General features: G+C 37.0%; 1 protein-coding gene across 4 annotated transcripts in view; it reads left to right on the top strand.

The window, feature by feature from the left end:
- The first annotated feature begins 547 nt into the window (after positions 1-547).
- Positions 548-20,350, top strand: part of LOC111148078 (GC-rich sequence DNA-binding factor 2) — a 45,019-nt gene continuing 25,216 nt past the window's right edge. Inside the window, exons 1-5 of one of the 4 annotated variants that reach the window (XM_022504470.1) lie at positions 548-815; positions 4,232-4,357; positions 8,351-8,575; positions 9,744-9,841; positions 14,629-14,744. In XM_022504470.1, coding sequence (XP_022360178.1) covers positions 548-815; positions 4,232-4,357; positions 8,351-8,575; positions 9,744-9,841; positions 14,629-14,744 — 833 coding nt within the window. Of the gene's footprint in view, positions 825-4,231; positions 4,358-8,350; positions 8,576-9,743; positions 9,842-14,628; positions 14,745-20,350 lie in introns of those variants that run through there. The other 3 variants (XM_022504471.1, XM_022504469.1, XM_022504472.1) reach the window with 3 other exon arrangements.

The raw sequence follows: 20,350 nt of genomic DNA, 5'->3' as shown, positions 1-20,350 counted from the left end.
TGGGATTATGACCTGAGCCAAAGGCAGCTGCTTAACGGCTGAGTCACCCAGGTGCCCCTGGGCCAAGGTATTTAACCAGGCTCTGTTGAAAACTTGCCTGAGAGCAATCATTTGATTTTTGCTTACTTGTGCATCTGTCATTTATGTGTAGATTTTACTGTTTAGCTTTCAGAAGCAATCTCTCCAAACACACACCCTCTTCTGATTTTTTGTTTTAATTCTTGGTTGGAGAAAATTTTGCTCTCTCCGCGGCACTCAGCTCCAGCAGCCTGCCGGACTCTTTCCACAACGAATCGCCGCCACCAGCACCACCTGGCCTCGGAAAGAGAACGCTTTGCATCTCCAGGCCCCGCTCCTGAAACCGAGCTCCATAGACCAGATCGAAAAGGACAGAGCACGCATGCGCAGGGCGAAGAGGGAGCGGACGGCGCGCGGAAAGCATACCGCCGCCTCACGGTACAAGCGGGAGCGCGCGCCGGCGTGGACGCCATAGACCGAGCAGGCGTGGGCTGGGAGAGAGTGTGCGCGTAGCACCCGGACCTCGGCCATGGCTCATAGGCCGAAGAGGACCTTCCGGCAGCGCCGGGCCCACTCTAGTGACAGCGACGGCGCGGAAGAGCAGTCTTCCGAACCTGGGGCCCCGGAAGAGCAGACGGCCCAGGGCCTTACGGAGGAAGGGCCGCCCTCTGGAGGGGGACGCGTAGAGGCGACGGCCCGGCGTGTTCGGGGCCGGGGCCGGGGCCGGGGTCGGGGCCGGGTGTGGGCAAGTTCCCGACGCTCGGCGGGAGCGGCTACGCGCACTGAAGGCGGCTTGAGCGTCCCAGGTGAGGCAGGGCGTGGGGAGCCGGAGGTGACGCGGGATAGGAGGGCGGGGAGAGGCCCCCGGGATTCCCCGGAGGTTCCTGTGTCCCGCTGCTGACCGCGAGCAGTCGCGGCGACCATGAGCAAGACAGCCCGCCTTCGAGCACTCGCCCGCTGCTCGCAAGCCCATGTTCGGGGTGGGGGGTTCGAATGGGAGACCAGAAAGAATCCTGTACGATGTGTGGCTCGTCTGTGTTTGCATCATCAGGAGAACTCCGACCAGTTGTAGCTTTAGAGCAGTACTTGCTGTTGTGAAGAACCTAAGTTGTCCCGGAGGTTTAAAAAAAAATCCCTAATACTTTCAGATAGGGGAAAGTTTTTGGAAACATCCCCAAACAATCAGAACAGTACATTAGACGAATCTAGGTGACAGACACTTGGGACGTTTTCATTTGTTTTGTTTTTCATCAGTTATTTGCAAGAACGGAGATTAGAATAACGCTGTTTGTCCCAAAGTAGCATAATGGGTTGACGACCCTGTAGACTGTACCAATAATGGCGTTAAGTACAATGTAATAGTATTGAAGTACCCCTTCGTTTTTAAATACAGAATTTAAGCAGCATAAGGTTGTTTACATAAAATGTGTTTTAGTTTGAATTGGAGCTTAAGAAAAATGCAGTTTTCGGTGTAGTATTGAGGTTAAAAAAATTATCTTCCACTATTTTTAGTACAAGTGATTTTGGTGATTTCTTAATTATGACCTTCTGTTTGTCTAAAGCTTTTTGTACTTTCCTACTCTGAAAGTCACCTGTTCAAACTTTAATAGGGAGAACAGAGTCCAGGAGTTGCCCCCACCCAGCTTTTTTTTTTTTTTTTCAAGATTTTATTAGCACAAGTTGGGGAGAGGGAAGGCAGAGGGAGAAGGAGCCCCCACACCAGCAGGGAGCCCCATGGGGACTCTCCCAGGACCCTGAGATCATGACCTGAGCCTAAGGCAGCTGCTTAACTGACTGAGCCACCCAGGTGCCCCCAGGAGTTCCTTTTTGCTTACATTCTAAAACAGTGGTTCTCAAAATTTTTTGGTCTTAGTATCCCCTTTATAAAGGTATCCCAAACAGCTTTTGTTTCTGTGTATTATATTTATTGATATTTACCATGTTAGAATTTAAGATAAATTTTTATTCATTTTTTTCCTAAATTAAACCATTACATGTAAGGATAAATAACATTTTGTAGGAAGAAAACAAAACAACTTTTCCAGAAAATAGAGTGACATTGTTTTCAATTTGCAAATCTTAAATGTCTGATTTCGTGGAAGACAGCCAACTTTTCAAAGCCGCTTCCACATTCAGTCTTTTGTGATGCATTGTTTCATTTGAAATATGAAAAAAAAACCCAGGTATTTGGTGTAATGGGAATACCTAATAGCCTTTTTAGATCATTGAGGGTGTTCTGCTTTGGTATGACAAAAAAGGATCAACAAATAGTAGCTTGCTTCTTAAAGGTAGTTTGCAATGGCAGCTGAAACCGTATCTGTCAGTTTTTTTATACTCCATTACATTAAAATCCATTGGTCTGTTTTGCACTTTCAATGGAATCTTTTATTCATGCATGATTGGTAACATCATGCATTGACTGTTGGAAAGTATTGGTTCACTGAATTTGCAAATGTTGGTACATTTTGTTACATAATATCCCAACAAAATTTTGTTAATGTTACTGTGTTACTTCTGATAATGATCAGTGGTTTAGTGATGGAAAGATACTAACTTCACAGTATAGGATGTAACTTTTCCAAAACTCTAGTTTTCACTTGAAATCTCTAATTCTTGAAGTGATAGGCATGCCTTTGCTCATTTTTTAGGAAATTTGTTACTTTCTACATGTAGGAATAACTGGAGTTTGTCAGTCGCTCTCTTAAGTAAAACAGTGTTGCTCCTTGAAGGCAGTGGCTAGTTCAACTTGCAGCTGATAGTACAAATGCTTTTCAGTGAGGTAACCATTGTGTTTCAGTATGCCCCAGAAGTGCTGTATACACACTTCCATTTTGTCCCACAGAATATTTAAAAGATGTGTACTCCAAGGTCAAAATTTAATAAAGTTAATAACTTTGTATTGCTTCATTGAGGATGGTAAATACAACTGTTTTTTGTTTTTGTTTTGTTTTGTTTTGTTTTGTTTTGTTTTTCCTGGCATTGCATGGTGAGGAATACATTGGCTGCCAGTACGGATTGCTGTCACGGCCTCGATTCATACTAATAAACCAGTTACACCCGTCACTGCTTTTACTGCATTATGTAAATAGCAACAGAGTAAAAAGGGCAAATAACATGATAATATGTGATGAAAGTAGTTTTGAACTCACACACCCTCTGAAAGGGTCTAGGGATTTCCAGGGCTTGGTGGACCATGATTTTGAGAACCACTGCTCTGATGTTAATCCACTTTGAGAACAGGTAGGAGTTGTCATAAATAGTAGCAAAGAAAGATGTAATCTGTAGTTATATTACTTTGTATTCTAAGTTTTGATCTTCAGATTTTTTTAATTCTATATAGGTATGTTAATTAAGGTACATTTTTAAGATAAAAAGTACTATTTATGTAAACTTAAGTTTTAAAGTCGTTCTTAAAAAATACAAAATAATTAAAAACTAACCAGTCCTTTCTTGTCAGTAATACCATGAATTCTTTCACATTTTGTTTGTTCAATTCTCACAATACCCTTATGGGTGTTATGACCTAATGTTATCTTTGCTTAATAGAGTATGGACAGACCATCCTTCCCAAATCAAGTAGTGGAAACAAAGAGATCCGTGATTTAATGGAGACCACAGTGCTCATTACAGTACTATTACCACTAGCCGCTGAAATATAACATAAATTTCAGAGTTGAATGAAATTAAATTGAAAGCCCTGCTTCTCCACTTGATAACTTTGCGACCCTGGGCATGTTATTTAGCCTCTCTAATCCCTAATGTCCTCATCAACAATAGCATTTACTTTATAGAATTGTGAAATTCTGTAATTGTGTGAAATAGACCTTGTTAAACAGATTAAAGTGTGCCTAGAGTTATTAAGTGTACATCAGTTTTTTTTTCTTTTTGAACTTATTCACTACCTCTATTTTTCTTCTTTGTTTTAAATTTTCCTTCACTTTTTGATGCCTTTTTCTCTGCTATTCCCTTCCCTTTTCTCGTTGCATCTTTTAAGAGAATATTAGGCAAGTAGATTGTATAAATAGGGTCAATCTGTGCATTTATTAGATCATCCACAGGTTTCAGAAAGAAGGGAAATGGAGAAAGATACTTAAAATACATGGAGAGAAATTAAAACACTATACATGTATAATGCTATGTGTTGTGTAGAATTTCAGTTACTAATTCCACTGTCTTGACTCTTTCTTGTTTTATTCAAAAAATGTCCTATTAGAATCCAGAATAGTTGATCTTTCAACAGATGAAGAGGATGAAACAGCTCATTCCTTAGAAAATAAGGATGATCAGAGTTCATCATCCAACAGCTCTAGCTCTCTGGAAGAAGAATTTTCATCAGTAGGTTGGTAAATTTTGTAATTGTGATTAGCTTTATTTCTAATATCGGTATTTTCTATGCCAGTGATTCTTAATTATTGGTAACACAGCTATAGTGAAGTATGGAGCAAGTAAATCATTACCAATGATTGTCAAAGTGTCAAAATTGACTGCTTTTTTTCCATTATATGACATGTGCAATGTCAGACACTTTTTAAGACCCAGAGCTAGGATTCAGACTCAGGTAGTCTGGTCTAGAACCTGTTCTTAAGCACTGTGCTGTACTGTACTGGGCGATTCATGCCAGTATTTGAAGAATGGTAAGAATTTGTTACTGAGGATGTTTTGGGTATAGGATATAGCAAATGTTAAACTCTAGGGAAGTTAACATAGCATATGCAGAGAACTAAAAATACTTATTGGGATCAAATATTTAGTTGGAGTTTAAGAAGGAAGAACAACAAAAACAGACAAATTGGAGTCAGATAATATAGAGTTTAGGAGAACTACTGAAAATTTTTTGCAAACAAATGACATGACCATTTTTAGAAAGATCAGTCCAATTCAGGGGTTAGCAGATTACCACTTGTGAGCCAAATGTGAACCATCACATGCTTTTGCAAGTAAATCCTTATTAAAACACAGCCACTCTCATTCAATTATGTATTGTCCACGGCTGCTTTTGCATTACAGTGACAGAGTTTAGAAGTTGTGACAGATACTTTATGGCCCACAAAGCTGAAAGTTTTTCTCTGGGCAATTATTTAAGCTAAAGGTTTTGTAACTTGTTTTGTGCTTTGGACTTTTGTCAGTCTCTTGAAGTCTGAGACGCGTCTTGAGAAAAATATGTAGCGTTCTAAAAGAAACAAATTAACTTGAAATATAATTGTTAAAAATACATTTTTAGAGACTTGTAATAGGCCACCTGGATGGCTCAGTAGTCTGCCTGCAGCTCAGGTCATGATCCAGGGGTTCTGGGATCAAGTCCCACATCAGGCTCCCTGCTCAGCAGAGAGTCTGCTGCTCCCTCCAACCTTCCCCACTTCCCATAATATCTCTCTTTCTCTCAAATAAAATCTTAAAAAAAAAAAAAATAGACTCATAAAATAGTGAAAGTGCTTTATTAACTTATTAAATAAGAAGAACTAGTAGCTCTTATAATTTTTTTCTTATACAAGTTCACAAGGTACAGAAGTCCTTAGTGATGAAAACAAAATTAAGAATCGAAGCCTGGTAGATGCATGATGCCTTGTCTAGGCTCTAGATATGGTGCTGTCCAATAGAACTTTCTGCAGTGATATAAAAATTTTATATTTTCATATAAAGAAGAGCTCTTGAAGTGTGGCTAGTGCAGCTAAGGAACTGGATTTTGAATTTGGCTAAATTTAAATGGTCACATATGGCCAGTGGTCACTGTATTGTACAGTGCTGCTTTAGAAGATGAATTAGACAGTATAAACCAGTAGTTGTAAAGTGTTGGCAGCTTTACATGCCAAAGGAGAGAAGACAGTGTTTGGCAATGTGTGGGATAGTTTTTAATTATTTTAATTATTTTTAATTATTGTTGTGACTGAGGTGTTGCTGGCATGTAGTGCCTGGAGATAAAAGATTATAAATTTCTCAGAGTACAGGACAGTTCAGCACAGTGAAGAATTGTCCCTTCCCAGAGCTCATTTCAGAAGTAGTGAAAGTTGAAAATTTGTCCTGTTTTTCTTTCTTCTGGAGAAGAAAAGATGAAGGAATATGAGAGGTTTGGGGATTGGTTTGTGGATCAAGGAGTGCATTTATTTTTTGTTCAAACAGTGCAACTATTAGAATGATCCAGTAGTGGAATATCTGCCTTGAGATGTTGTAGATAGTGCATGTTACACGTGGGGCATGACAGTAACCTGTACTGCTTAGATGAGATGATGTATATGAAAATTATTTAACTTACAAATCTGCATGTTTTTATTATAAAGCAGTATGCTAACTTCATTCATTCATTCCATGTTTGGGCAGCATCTGCTACAAGGTAATGTTGGATATAGATAGGACAGAATAATAACTCTTCTCTTGAACTTTTTTTTCTTTATTGTAGCTTGAGAGAGAATTAGCTTTTTGTAGCACTGGTATTTTACTAGTGAGTCCATTGCCTGTGATTTATTAAACCCCATCAAGTCATTTGCAGATGAATCCCTTACACTTCCAGAATTTCTGCTTTCGTGTTCATACAGTTGAGTATTTGAACCTCCATGTATCTTCCTCCTGATTTTACATTAAAAGTTCCTAGAAGGCTATAAAAACATAGTGCTGCTCAGCTCCACCTCAGATCAACCGTCCGAATCTCTGGGATGGGGAGCTTTGGTACCAGTAGATTACCAAGCTTTCCAGGTGACTCTGGTGTGCAAGAAGCGTCAAGAAATGCTAGTGGAACCTGTTGTGAAGGTTTTGAGTCTTAATTCTGCTTTAGGTTATATGTAGCTGTCCCTCCCAGCTTTAAAGACGTGTCTTTTTAGCTTTGTTCACATCACATTAAGATCATTAAACCAGGCAAGACAAACCACAGAGCCCATAACAGATCCCTACGGTGCTTCATAATCAGCATATTTTTTTGGAGAAATAATTCAACTAGTTAAGAATCCAGTGCGCTATGTGATTTTCCCCACACATTTTAACGTTATCCACAAGGAAAACATGCAACTGTTAAATTCTTTGGAAGGATGAAGAAACATCTCACCTGCATCATTTCCCTGTACTAATCTATAAATTTGTACTAGGTCCATAAAAACTAAGTCACTTGATTTGATACTCCTTGTTCTTTTTTTTTTTTTTTTTAAGGTTTTACTTATTCGGGAAACAACGCACACGAGAGGGGACAGGGAGAGGGAAAATGAGAGAATCTTAAGCAGACTCTGCACTGAGCACAGAACCCAATGCAGGCTTGATCTCACAACCTTGAGATTACGACCTGAGCCAAAACCAAGAGTTGGACGTTTAGCCTGTCGAGCCACCTAGACACTCCTGATATTCCTTGTTCTTAATGAACATACGTTGGTTTTTAGTGATCACCTGCTACTGTTTCATAATTCAAGGGCTTGTTTGCCTTAGCACCAATGTCAACATCTCCAGGCATAAGACATCTTTTTATTTCTCAAAGAATTTGGAACAGTTTATGGTAAAGTTTAGAACATTTTACTTGGGCCTTGGTAGCTTAACATCCCTAATTATCATTTTGAAGTGCTTGAAATAGTGAAAATTTCCTTTACCATTTTGTTTACCAAGTATTTTGCTTAAGAAACTATTTTTTTCCAGAAAATAAAGATAAATTTCAGCTTAGATCATGTATAAGAAAATTGTTTTGAATTAGAAGAGTACACATTAATATGGTTTATACACTATAAAGAAAAACTAAAACAAGGATGTATTAAAAGATGTCACTTAAATAGTTTTCACCTGGTAAATGAACCTGATTATTTTCTTTACACTTTTTAACTTTTTACATTTATTCATGTGGAAATCACCACAGGACCTTGGAGATTGATTTAGCTGTATGCTGGTTTTAGTCACTTTCTCACTCTCTCTATACCTGGATGCCCTAAGGGGAGGGTCATTCTCTCCCTCTTCTTGAGTCAGACTAGCCTGTCCCCCTTCATCCTAACCTCTACAGTTCTCACTGACTAAGCCATCCGCAACTCTCTCCACATCCCAACCCTCACAATCTCAGAGCTTCTAGAAATAGAAATAGTCCTCAACAAAAAGCAAGCAACATCTGATGCATAAGGGAGCTAAGAGATAAATTGAAGTGATATGAGTACATTTTCTGATAATTCTAGATTAGATTCATTTTCTAATTTTCTATTTTAATCTCTATAAAAGTAATTTTCTTTCATTATTGATGTAGTTTTTGAGCTGTGCAGTTACATTCGTATCAGAATATGAAAAAAATTAAATACTGCCTTTTTTTCTATTTAAATATGAGAAATATGTATTTCTGTTACTGTTTGGTTTTCATTGTCTTCTTCTTTGTTCCTTTCAGTAAATATCCCTGATGCAGCTTTTATTCAGGCAGCCCGCAGAAAACGTGAATTGGCCAGGGCCCAAAATGACTATATTTCTTTGGATGTAAAACATACCTCTGCCATCCCTGGGATGAAGAAAAACAGTGGTGACGATCCTGAGAGTGAGCCTGATGACCATGAGAAGAGAATAGCATTTACTCCAAAGTCTCAAACCCTTAAACAAAGAATGGCTGAAGAAACAAGTATATACTTAATTTATTTACAGTGTATTAACATTAAGGGATTTTTCACTTGAATATAATACTATGTTAAAATCTCCATAAAAACATAATGTAGTGTTTACTTTAAAAGTGTTAGAAGTTGTTTTTTTTATTTTATTTTACTTTATTTTTTATAAACCTATAATGTATTTTTATCCCCAGGGGTACAGGTCTGTGAATCGCCAGGTTTACATACTTCACAGCACTCACCATAGCACATACCCTCCTCAATGTCCATAACCCCACCCCCCTCAACCCCCCTCCCCCCATCAACCCTCAGTTTGTTTGTGAAATTAAGAGTCACTTATGGTTTGTCTCCCTCCCAATCCCATCTTGTTTCATTTACTCTAAAAGTTGGTTTTTATTTAATACCAGTTTGGCCAGTGACATAATAGTCTCTGAAAGACATGTCTATTAAAATATTTATCAAATAATGTGTAATAACGTTTACTGTTATCTGACCTCCACTTGATCTTTTTTGGCAGATTAAGAAAAATTGTACAGTGTCTTATTTTTGATATTGAAAACTTTCATTGTCACCTTTATAAAGATTTTTTTAACATGGAAGCATCTACAAGGATTTTACTGTCATTTATTAAAATCTTCCCTGCTCTAATAAAATATTTCCTCTACCGATAATCCTTAGGTCTCAAAGGACTTTTTCACACTTCACATTTATAAACAGTATGTTTTACCAAAACTTTTGTTATTTCAAATAGGGATTTTTCAGAATGAGACTTTTGGTTTCCTTATAACCCAGAAATTATTTTTCAGTATTCAGATTCTGAAGTAGAATTTATAATCTCTGATAAGGAATAGTAAATGTTTCTTTTTCCCAAGTTTTTTTTTTTTTCCCATATGTGAAACTGTAGTGCTTTCAGTGGGATGGTTTGGTGATGAGTACTGATTCCAGGATTCAAGACTCAGCTTCAGCACATTCCTCAGACAAGTTATTTAACCTCCTGATAGGAGTTCCCTCAGTATTAAAAAAAAGAGTGATAATAGTGCTTTCTTCCTAGAATTATTGTGAAGAATAAGTTAACACATATAAAGGTACTAAGCCAGCATGTTATAAGCCTCCCAAAAAGGTTACCTGATGCTATTAGAATGGAAAAATATGGACTTGAATTTTTTTGAATTTTTTTCCTAGCACCCAGAAATGAAGAAACAAGTGAAGAAAGTCAGGAAGATGAAAATCAAGATATTTGGGAACAGCAGCAAATGAGGAAAGCCGTTAAAATCACAGAGGTAATAATTTTTTATACCAATTGTGTTCATTTTCTGTTGCTGCTATAACAAATTAATCACAAACCTGTTGGCTTAAAACAAGAAACATATATTCTCTCCTAGTTGTGGAAGCTAGAAGTCCAAAAGCAAGGTATTAGTAGGGCTGTGCTCCCTTTGAAAGCCTAGGGGAGAATCTTTTCTTGCCTTCCAAATCTGGTCACCCCAGATGTTCCTTGCTTTGCAACTGCATAACCCCTCTCTCTGTCTCCTTCTTTATATGGTCTTCTCTGTGCCTCTACTCTCATTTTGTAAGAAAACTTCTCAATGCACTTAGGGCCCAGCTGGATAATACAAGATTTCTCATCTTGCAATATTTCACTTAATTAAAACCTTTACAAAGACCCTTTTTCCAAATAAGGCCATATTCACAGGTTCTGGGGGTTGGGACATAGACATATCTTCTGTGAGGCCACTCTTCAACTTACTATACCTTTTATATTATGTTCTTTTCCTCATAGATCATAAACACCTTCCACATTTTATAGGCCATTTGAGGGGACCATATTTTATCTTTAATTTTATAGTAACTGTGACATGGTAGGTACGTAAATGTAAAGTTTAAACAAATAAATAGATTTAAAACAAAACTAATTAAAAAATACTGTTCTTGAGGTCAAAAGTCCTAGAATTGGGTTCTTACTGTACCACTAAAAATATATGCTCCGTGAGGTCAAGAATTATTAACTATTCAGTGTTTTATTCCTCTGTACCTAATATTATGAGTGCTCAATAAATATTTGCAACTTTGAACAAATTAGTTAGTCCTTTTTTTTTTTTTAAGATTTACTTATTTTAGAGCACACACATGCCTGAGCAGAGACTCAGGTAGTTGGAAATGGAGAGGGAGAGAATCTCAAGCAGACTCCATGCTGATCATGGAGCCTGGCATGGGGCTTGATCTCCCAACCCTGAGATCACTACCCAAGATGTAACCAATAGTCGGGCATTCATATGACTGTGCACCTGGGCACCCCAAATTATTTCATTTTCTAAATATGTTCTCTTATCACTAAAATGGGAGGATAATGTTACCTGCATGAGTAGGTGGCTATAGGCTCAAAATCACCTTTTTTTTTTTTTAAGATTTTATTTATTTATTTGACAGACAGAGATCACAAGTAGGCAAAGAGGCAGGCAGAGAGGAAGGGAGGAAGCAGGCTTCCCACTGAGCAGAGCCTGATGCGGGGCTGTATCCCAGGACCCTGGGATCATGACCTGAGCTGAAGGCAGAGGCTTTAACCCACTGAGCCACCCAGGTGCCCCTCAAAATTACAATTTAAATCAAAGCACTTACAGATTATTTAATATTCAAATACAAGGTTTTATTTTTTAATCTGTTTAATGAGAATGTTTTGAAAGATTGTTTGCTCTTTTAGGTAAGGAAGTATTGTTAAAATCTCCATGTTATTAAAACTAAAAAGCTAAGTAAAGGTAAACGTTTGGTTGTAACAACATTTAGAAATCTCTGACCAGAGAAATGGTTTAGAGGGCTATTTTTATAATGTAAAAATAAGAGCTGTAGGTCTCCCTTCCTCTTTTTAGTAAAATCAGTATAGCTAAACAGCATGAAAAAAATGCTTTGAGAAAAAACTTGTCATAGTTCTTACTCCGACTGCTCAAGTTTGCATAATTCCTTTTTAAGTATTTGTTTAATTGCAGTCATAGTATATATTAGAAGGTCCCAGACTTCCCACTCAAGGAACCCTCATTGTCAGTAACTTTATCCTGGTTCCCCCAGGCCCAAAGAAGTAGCAAACAATTCCATTTATGAAGTAGTTACAGTCAAAGAATTCAATAACATTTGTGTCCTAATAACTTAGTAGGCTTTCGGAAAAAAACATAGATAAAGTGAAGAAAAAAATCTGTTAATTTCATTTTTAAATAATCATAATTACTTACTAATGGGCAGCACCTATTGGGCTGCATGACATTTCAAGCCTTGGAATCAGACTTTCATTGTCATTCTCACCTCCTTTCCAAATTGATTTTCAATCACTATTTCCTTTTTATTATAGCCACCAAGAACCTGCCTTCATTAATAAGACTTTATCAGAGAACTGTAGCACTACCTGTGAACTAGGAAAAACTAGTAGTCCAACAAATGATGAATATGTATTCCCCTAAAATATTTAAAATATTTATATTTAAAATGTATATTTAAAATATTTCACAGCACCCCTTTGAGTTCACAGGGATGCCTTGCATGTATTTTGGGAACTACAGTATGCATACAATTTTAACTTCTGGGTTTTTTGCTTGACATGTTATAAATATTTTCCCCTATTTCTATACATAGTCATCATAGTAACTAATTTTTTAAATTGCATAATATTTACTAGAGTCAGTGAATCATAATTTTTTAGCCATTCTTCCTTTTGGCAAACATTTTAGATTAACTGTCTGAATCTTTTTTTCTATTATTAATAAGAAATAGAAGGGTCACCTGGTGGCTCAGTGAGTGGAGCATCCAACTCTTGATCTCAGGGTTGTGAGTTTGAGCCACACGTTTGGTGTAGAGATTACTTAAATAAAACTTTAAAAGAAATAATAAGAATTGGTAAATATTTGCTTTCCTTTTTTTCCTTTCTTTTCTTTCTTTTGTTCAGATGTGTGTTATCTTAGGATAATAGGATAATAGTATTATCTTAGGATAATGGCCAAGAGTAGTATTATGAATAAAGGACATGAACATTTTTATGGCATTTACTACATTTTTCCCTATTGCTTTCTAAAGAAAATTTAGATGAGTCTGTAATGCCACTGATATTATGAGAATGTTTCATAACAGTCTTGCCAACTTAGGTGCAAGATTAGTTGCACTTAAAAAATGGAATCTCAAGCTATTTGATTTGCATTTTTTATTATTAACTGTGGGTATATTCACTGGTTCCTTTATTGAATCTCTACCACATGCTACTGTGTTCGTTTCCTGTGATTGCTGTAACAGATAACCACAAGTGTTGTGGCTTAAAACAACAAATTTATTTTCTCATATTTCGGGAGATCAGAAGTCCGAAATCCAGGTATTAGTAGGGCTATACTCCTTCGAAAATCTCTAGAGGATAATCTGTTCCTTGACTGTTCTAGCTTGTGGCAGCTGTTGACATGTAGCTACCTCTCTCGGTCTGCTCCATCTTCACATCACCTCCTTCTTTGCACCCCAGAACTCCCTCTCCCTCTCTTACAGGATATGTGTATTGCATTTAGGACTCATCTGGATAATCTCGAATAAGCTTCTTCTCTCCAAATCCTTAATCACATCTTTTGCCATGTAAGGTAAAATTCACAAGTTTGGGAGATTAGGACATGGACTTATCTTTTTGGGGTTGCCGTTCAGCTGCTGCGCTGCTTAATCATGATAGACACTAGAATGTACAGTCTTTATAGGGGAGAAACAGCTAAACAAAATAATTGTGGTGAAATCTTAGAGGTTGTCTGACAGAACCTGTACACGGTCCTGAGATGGCACATAAGAGCCAGTGAGTGGTCAGTTTCACAAGTGAATAGGGAGACTTGGAAGAGCTGCTGCAGAAGTCAATCATATTTAGATGGGTCTTTGAAAGATGCTTCTAATGTAAGGGATTTGAGACAATATATCAGGATATGAAGACATAAGATGTGAAATAGTCTGACTAGTTTGAGGATTTGCAGGAGTGATAGGAGCTGGATGGGATGTTTGGTTAAAAATTAACATGAAAAATGATGATGCCTTGTGGAAAACATAAGGATAGTTAAGTCAGTGATTTGGCTAATTATCTGGTCTACTTCTTTGCATATCCTTGTCTAAAACACATTCTTCAGAACTCTTTTCAACGTTCTGTGTATGGTGGTGATAAGTAATGATTAACCAGAGGACAGTAATATGAAATGTTATGAGATGTACTAACTAGAACATGGTCCTCAACTAATAATAGAAAACCCAAATAACAGTAATAGCTTAAACAGAACTAAAAGCTTTACCCAGAAATTCTCCAGAAGACTTCCATTTACTTTTCTCTGACTAGAGCAGTTAAGTGGATACTTCTATCATGGAAAACATAATTTTCTGGGAGTACATTAGATCATAAACAAAACTACCTTCAAAAACACTGAGAAGCGGGGCACCTGGGTGGCTCAGTGGGTTAAAGCCTCTGCCTTCAGCTCAAGTCATGATCCCAGGGTCCTGGGATCAACCCGCATCAGACTCCATGCTCAGCGGGGAGCCTGCTTCAACCCTCCCCCCCCCAACCCCCACCTGCTTCTCTGCTTGCTTGTGATCTCTGTCAAATAAATAAATAAAATCTTTAAAAAAAAAAAAATGAGAAGCTTTTGTGAAAAATAAGATTTTGTAATTTGCCTCTTGCATGCAAAAGTGGCATTTTATTTAATTATTTTTTTTTACTTTTTTTTAATATTTGAAAAAGTGTGAGCGGGAAGTGGGGGACCGGGGCGAGGGAGGGGGTGATAGGGTGGTGCAGAGGGAGAGAATCTTAAGCAAACACTGCCCTGAGCCCGACAGAGGGCTCAATCTTGTGACCTGTGCCAAAATCAAGAGTTGGATGCTTAACCGACTAAGCCACCCAGGCGCCCCTAAAATTCTGTATCTTAAAAGTGAGAATTGTAAAAACATTTCGTTATAACTATAAAAACCATCAAAGGCATGGAATTTTGAGCTGGTGAGACACTGGAATACCCAGTCTGTTTTCATGCTATTAATGTTTATAAGATTAATGAGTCTTTTAAAACAATACAAATTTTCATATTTTTAGGGACGAGACCTAGATCTTTCCTACAGCAGTGAACCTCAAACAGTAAAGAAGTTTGATACTTCGATTTCATTACCACCAGTAAATTTAGAAATTATAAAAAAGCAATTAAATAATAGGTAAGTAATTGATTTTAAAACACATTTGTCCTAGATGTTTAATAGTGGGAAAAAAACACTATGTTCTTCCTAATTAAGTACAAATATTAATATTAAACAGATTTGTAGGAAAAAAATAGCATCACCTGTGTTATCACACTAGCACAACTGATTTTCTTTTCTGTATGTGTCTTTTTAGTCTTTATAATAGATACATGCTACATAGTTAAAATCAATAAATATCAAATTCTGCTTTTTTTCTTACTATTTTATAACCCTTTATCAGCGTTGTTAAATGGCCTTTAATTCTTAAAAGTAGTAAGTTGGGAGTGATATCAGGAAGATGCCAGACCTCATTTCCCGTTAGAGATACCAACTTACTATACAGTCTAAAAAGCCTTTTTAAGAATTCAGAAACCACTTAGCTCAAAGCCAAGAATAGCCACATTGAAATGGGGGAGAATCCATTTCTTTTTTTTTTTTTTAATTTAAATTCAATTAATTAACATATAATGTGCTACTAGCTTCGGAGGTACAAGTCAGTGATTCATCAGTTTTATATAATACCCAGTGCTCATTACATCACCTGCCCTCCTTAATGTCCATCACCAAAGCCATTTCATTTTAGCCACATCAACCACTCTTACAAGCCTGTACTGCTTGTGAGAGAAAAAGCCCAATTCACAGCTTCTCCATTGAGAGGAAAAAAGAGGAGTGGAACAAACCTCCAACATTTTGGCTTTTGGAGGGACTGCCTGAGGGACTGTTTCTGTCTCCTCTGTCTCAGCTGTAATGGGGAACTGTCACACCTTGGATGATGGGGGCCACAAAGAGCAAAAGACAGCTCTGTTGTTGCAGAGCCAGAAAGCCTGCCATACTACAGATGAGCACCAGAGGGACCAAGTGACTACGAATGCCTTATAAAAGGAACCCACAACCCTTCTAATAGGGAAATTTCATATAGAAGCCCGAAGAAGATACATCCCCCACAAAAAGATTTGAGGATACCTTACCCTGCCCCCCAGGTCTCTAGCCAGGCTGATTGGTGATGTCCCTTCCCCATCTGAAACTATTTCCCTTAAGTGCATTTCCAAATGCGTAAGACAACAACAAAAAATAACAGGAGGCAGAAACAAGGAAAACCTGGCCAAACCAAAGGAGCAAAATAATTCCCCAGAACCAACCTTAAAGAAACACATCTATCAGTTACTTGGCAAACAGTTCAGAAAAATCTGATAGAAGCTGAAAGTGCTATTAGAGAGCACACACAACTGAAGAAAATTACAGAAAGTGTATATAAACAAAGTGAAAATATCAGCAAAGAGAAACTATAAAAAAGAACGAGAGATTCTGGAGCTAAGCAATTTAATAAGTGAGCTGAAAACTTCACTAGAGGAGATCAGCAACCTATTTGATCAAGCAGAAGAAAGAACCAGTGACCTCAAAGACTGGTCATTTAAAATTATCAAGTTAGAGGAACCAAAAAAAAAAAAAAAAAGATGAAAAGTGAAGAAAGCCTAAGGGACTTAGAGTATCTGTCAAACAGAACAACGTATACATTATGGAAGTCCAAGTAGAAGAAGAGAGAGTGGGGCAGGGAGCTTATCTGAAGATATCATGGCTAAAAACTTACCAATCTGAGGAAGGAATTGGACATCCAATTTCAAGCTTAAAAGATTACAGGAAGGTTGAACCCAGAGAAGCTCACACTGAGACACATAATCAAACTTTTAAAAGGCAGAAAGAGAAAATTTCAAAGCCACAAGACAGAAGCACCTCATCAGATACTAGGGAGCCCCATAAGATTATCAGTAAATTTCTCAACAGAAACATAGGCCAGAAGGAGTAGAATGATATATACAAAGTGCTAAAAGAAACTCCCACACAAGACTATTGTAACCAATAAAAATTGTCCTTCAAAAATGAGGGAGAAATAAAAACTTCAGATAAAAGCTGAGGGTGTACATTACCATTAACCTGCCTTACAAAAATTACTATCAAAAGTTCAGATTGAGAGGAAGCCAGCTGGTAATAGGAACCATGTCAGAACAAAGTATAAAGCTGTCTGGTAGGGATGCCTAGGTGGCTCAGTGGGTTGAAGCCTCTGCCTTCAGCTCAGGTCGTGATCCCAGGGTCCTGGGATCGAGCCCCACATCCAGGTCTCTGCTCAGCAGGGAGTCTGCTTCCCTCTCTCTCTCTGCCTGCCTCTCTGCCTGCTTGTGATCTGTCTCTCAAATAAATAAATAAAATCTTAAAAAGAAAAAAAAAGCTGTCTGGTAAACATAATATATAGACAAATAGACACTCAGGTTCTACTGTAAGGGTGATGTGAAAATCAGTTTTAGTTCAGGTATAGACTCTAAAAGATAAATACATACAAAAACTGTAATGCTGTGAATACAAAATTTTAAAATGTGATTTGTGACATCAATAAAAAGAAATGGAGGAAATAAGAAGGAATAAGTACAGTTTCTTATATGTGATTGAAGTTATTATCAGTTTAAAATATATTAGAACTATAAGGTATTTTTTGTAATCCCCGTGGTGTGTACACACACACGTACACACACGGAGAGAACCTATAGAAGATGCACAAAAGAAAATGAGAAAAGACTGAGGACATGTCCCTATAAAGAATCAACAAAACACTAAGGTAGCAAGAGAAGAAAAGGCAGAAAATAACTACAAGACAGAAAACAATTTATAAAATGGAATAAGTAAGTCCTTCTGTATTAGTATTACTTTAAATATAAAAAGATTAAACTGTATAATCAAAAGACATAGAGCAGCTAAATGGATAAAAAAAAAAAAATTAAGATCCAGACACGTACTGTCTGCAAGAGACTCGTTTAGATTTAAGGATACCTATAGACTAAAAGTGAAAGGACTGAAAAATATATTCCATGCAAATAGTAAACTAAAGAGCAGTAGTGGCATAGTTAAGAACTATTACAAGAGACAGAATGACATGGTGGTATATAAAGAGATCAGTTTATCAGGAATTATAATAGTAAACAATTATAAATAAATATGCATCTTAACATTACAGCACCTATATAAAGCAAATACCAACAGCTGAAGAGAGAAATATAGCAATACGGTAATAGAACGAGACTTCAGTCTCCCACTTTTCTATAATGGATAGAACATCCAAACAAAATCAAGGAGCAAACAGTGATCCTGAACAAAATGGACCTAACCATACAGATGGAACATTCCACCCAAGTGCAGCAGAATGTACATTGTTTTCAAGTACACATGGAATACTATTCAAGAGCGATCAAATGTGAGGTAACAGAAAAGTCTTAACAAATGTTAGATTGAAGTCACACCAAGTATCTTTTCCAAACACAATGGAAGGATGATGTTCATAAAGAACATTTTCATTGCTTTTTTTTTAATACTTGGGAATTTTTTTCTAATACACAATAGTACATTCCAAATTTTCTTCCTCTGTATCTTTTGTATAAATCAGCTTAAAGTAGTTTCATTCCATAATCATATTGCACCTAAGAAATATTGGTCATAGTTTCTCATTTAAATGGTTTGATGTAGAAAAGGACATTTTATAGCATTGTATTGTAAAATAAATATAAACATATATAGATGTACCAGTTTTAGATACTCGGCTATCTATATTATAGGGAGTTAGCAAACTACCAGCTCACTGCCTATTTTTGTAAATAGAGTTTTATTGGCACACAGCCATACTTACGCCTTTATGCATTGTCTTTGGCTGCTGTTGAGTAGTAGCAATAGCAACCATCTAACTCCAAACCCTAAAATATTGACTGTCTTGACCTTTAGAGGAAAAGTTTGCCAAGCTGTGTTCTAGGTCACTGTTTTTCAGTGGTGATATTAAATGAAGATTACCTTGATTCAAGACTCTTTGTAATAACCTTACTATTATTTGCTGTCCTTCTGATAGTCCCTCCTTAATTGGAAGAACAGAACTAGAATTATACTCATTGCATCAAAAATTACATATAACTCAGGACTTGGAGGTTTTTGTTTTTTGGCTTTTTTGAAATTGTGTTGGAGACCGTTGTCTTGCATGAATTATATAATAGTAAAAAGGTAGCAGACCATTGATAGAGATTAGCATTTCACTTTATCTGGATAGGTTTTATTTTTAACTTTAGTGTATTTTTTTTTAAGATTTTATTAATTAGAATGTACAAGAGCAAGGGGAGGGTCAGAGGGAGAGGAAGAAAGAAACCCAAGCAGAGTCTGCTGAGAGTGGAACCTTACACAGGGTTTGATCCCATGACCCTGAGATCATGATGTGAGCCAAAATTAAGAGTCAGATGCCAATCCAACTGAGCTGCCCTATTTTATTTTATTATTAATTGGGGTTTTTATTTTAAAAAGAAAATATGTTTTCATGTTCCAGAGACTAAAGACAAAATCAAACAGTACAAAAAGATACACAGAGAAAAGGAAGTCACCTTCCCCAGAGGAAACCATCCTCCCAGTTTCCTATGTTTCATTCCAGAAGTAGTCTGTAAATCTATACAAGCACATATATACTTAGATATTGCCCATTTTTTAATACAAAAATGAAGCACACTGTATACCCTGTATACCTTGCTTTTCTCATGTAATATGTATTTATGAGCTTGTTGTTATAGCCAATAATATTCCACTCAAAGCATTTTATTCATAATGTTTTCTGTCCATTATTGTCTTATTTCTTAACTGTCTCCATTCTTTACATAAAGCAAAGAAAAACTTTGAAAGACAAACGCATTAGTCATTGTTCCAGGGAAATGGATAGATGACATTTGGCCTAAGCAAGTACTTACTGACTTCATTATACAGCAGGTTAGCTGGAGGAGTTGAATTTTTGGGGAAAAAAAAAGTTCAGTTGAAGACCACGTACTACAAATTTGTTACTTCATTTGTAGTTAATTCTCTAATTATAATCTATTCACAGTGTTGAATATTAGTGGAAAACACTCCAGGTATTTTTAACCAACTGACCCACCAAGGTGCCCACATTCCAGATACTTTTAAAGAAAGAGTGTTTCTTACTCCTCTGCTGTCAGGTGCATGGGGAGATAACTGAATTTTAAAAAATAAGCAAACATTGAATTGTATTTGACACTTTTTTTTTCCACGTTACATCAATTGATACATGTGATAGTCACAAGTTTGAAAAAAGGCTGTCTTATCAATAGAAAAGTGTATGGGGGGCTACATCAAAAACAGGAAATGAAATATGCCTCAGAGGGGTGCCTGGGTGGCTCAGTGGGTTAAGCCTCTGCCTTCAGCTCAGGTCATGATCTCAGGGTCCTGGGATCAAGCCCCGCATCAGGCTCTCTACTCAGCAGGGAAGCTGCTTCCCCTTCTCTCTGCCTTTCTCTCTGCCTACTTGTGATCTCTCTGTCAAATAAATAAATAAGAGCTTAAAAAAAAAAAAATATGCCTCAAAGAACATGAAATTCTAATGGCAGATAAAACCATTGAATCACAAAACACATTATACCAAATCATAACATGCTCAAATGGTTTTAATACCAGCTTATTCAAATGTTCTAAGAAAGACCACAAATTGTTCTTACAGTAACTCCTGATGGACTCCTGAGTTTCACATAAAAGACTTTGGATTGTTCTAGAAACTCACC

The sequence above is a fragment of the Enhydra lutris genome, unplaced genomic scaffold (genome assembly GCF_002288905.1).
Source record: "Enhydra lutris kenyoni isolate GAN:26980312 unplaced genomic scaffold, ASM228890v2 scaffoldscaffold18, whole genome shotgun sequence".
Lineage (NCBI taxonomy): Eukaryota > Metazoa > Chordata > Mammalia > Carnivora > Mustelidae > Enhydra > Enhydra lutris.
The sequence above is the reverse complement of the archived record's forward strand: the minus strand, read 5'-3'. Positions and strand labels throughout refer to the sequence as shown.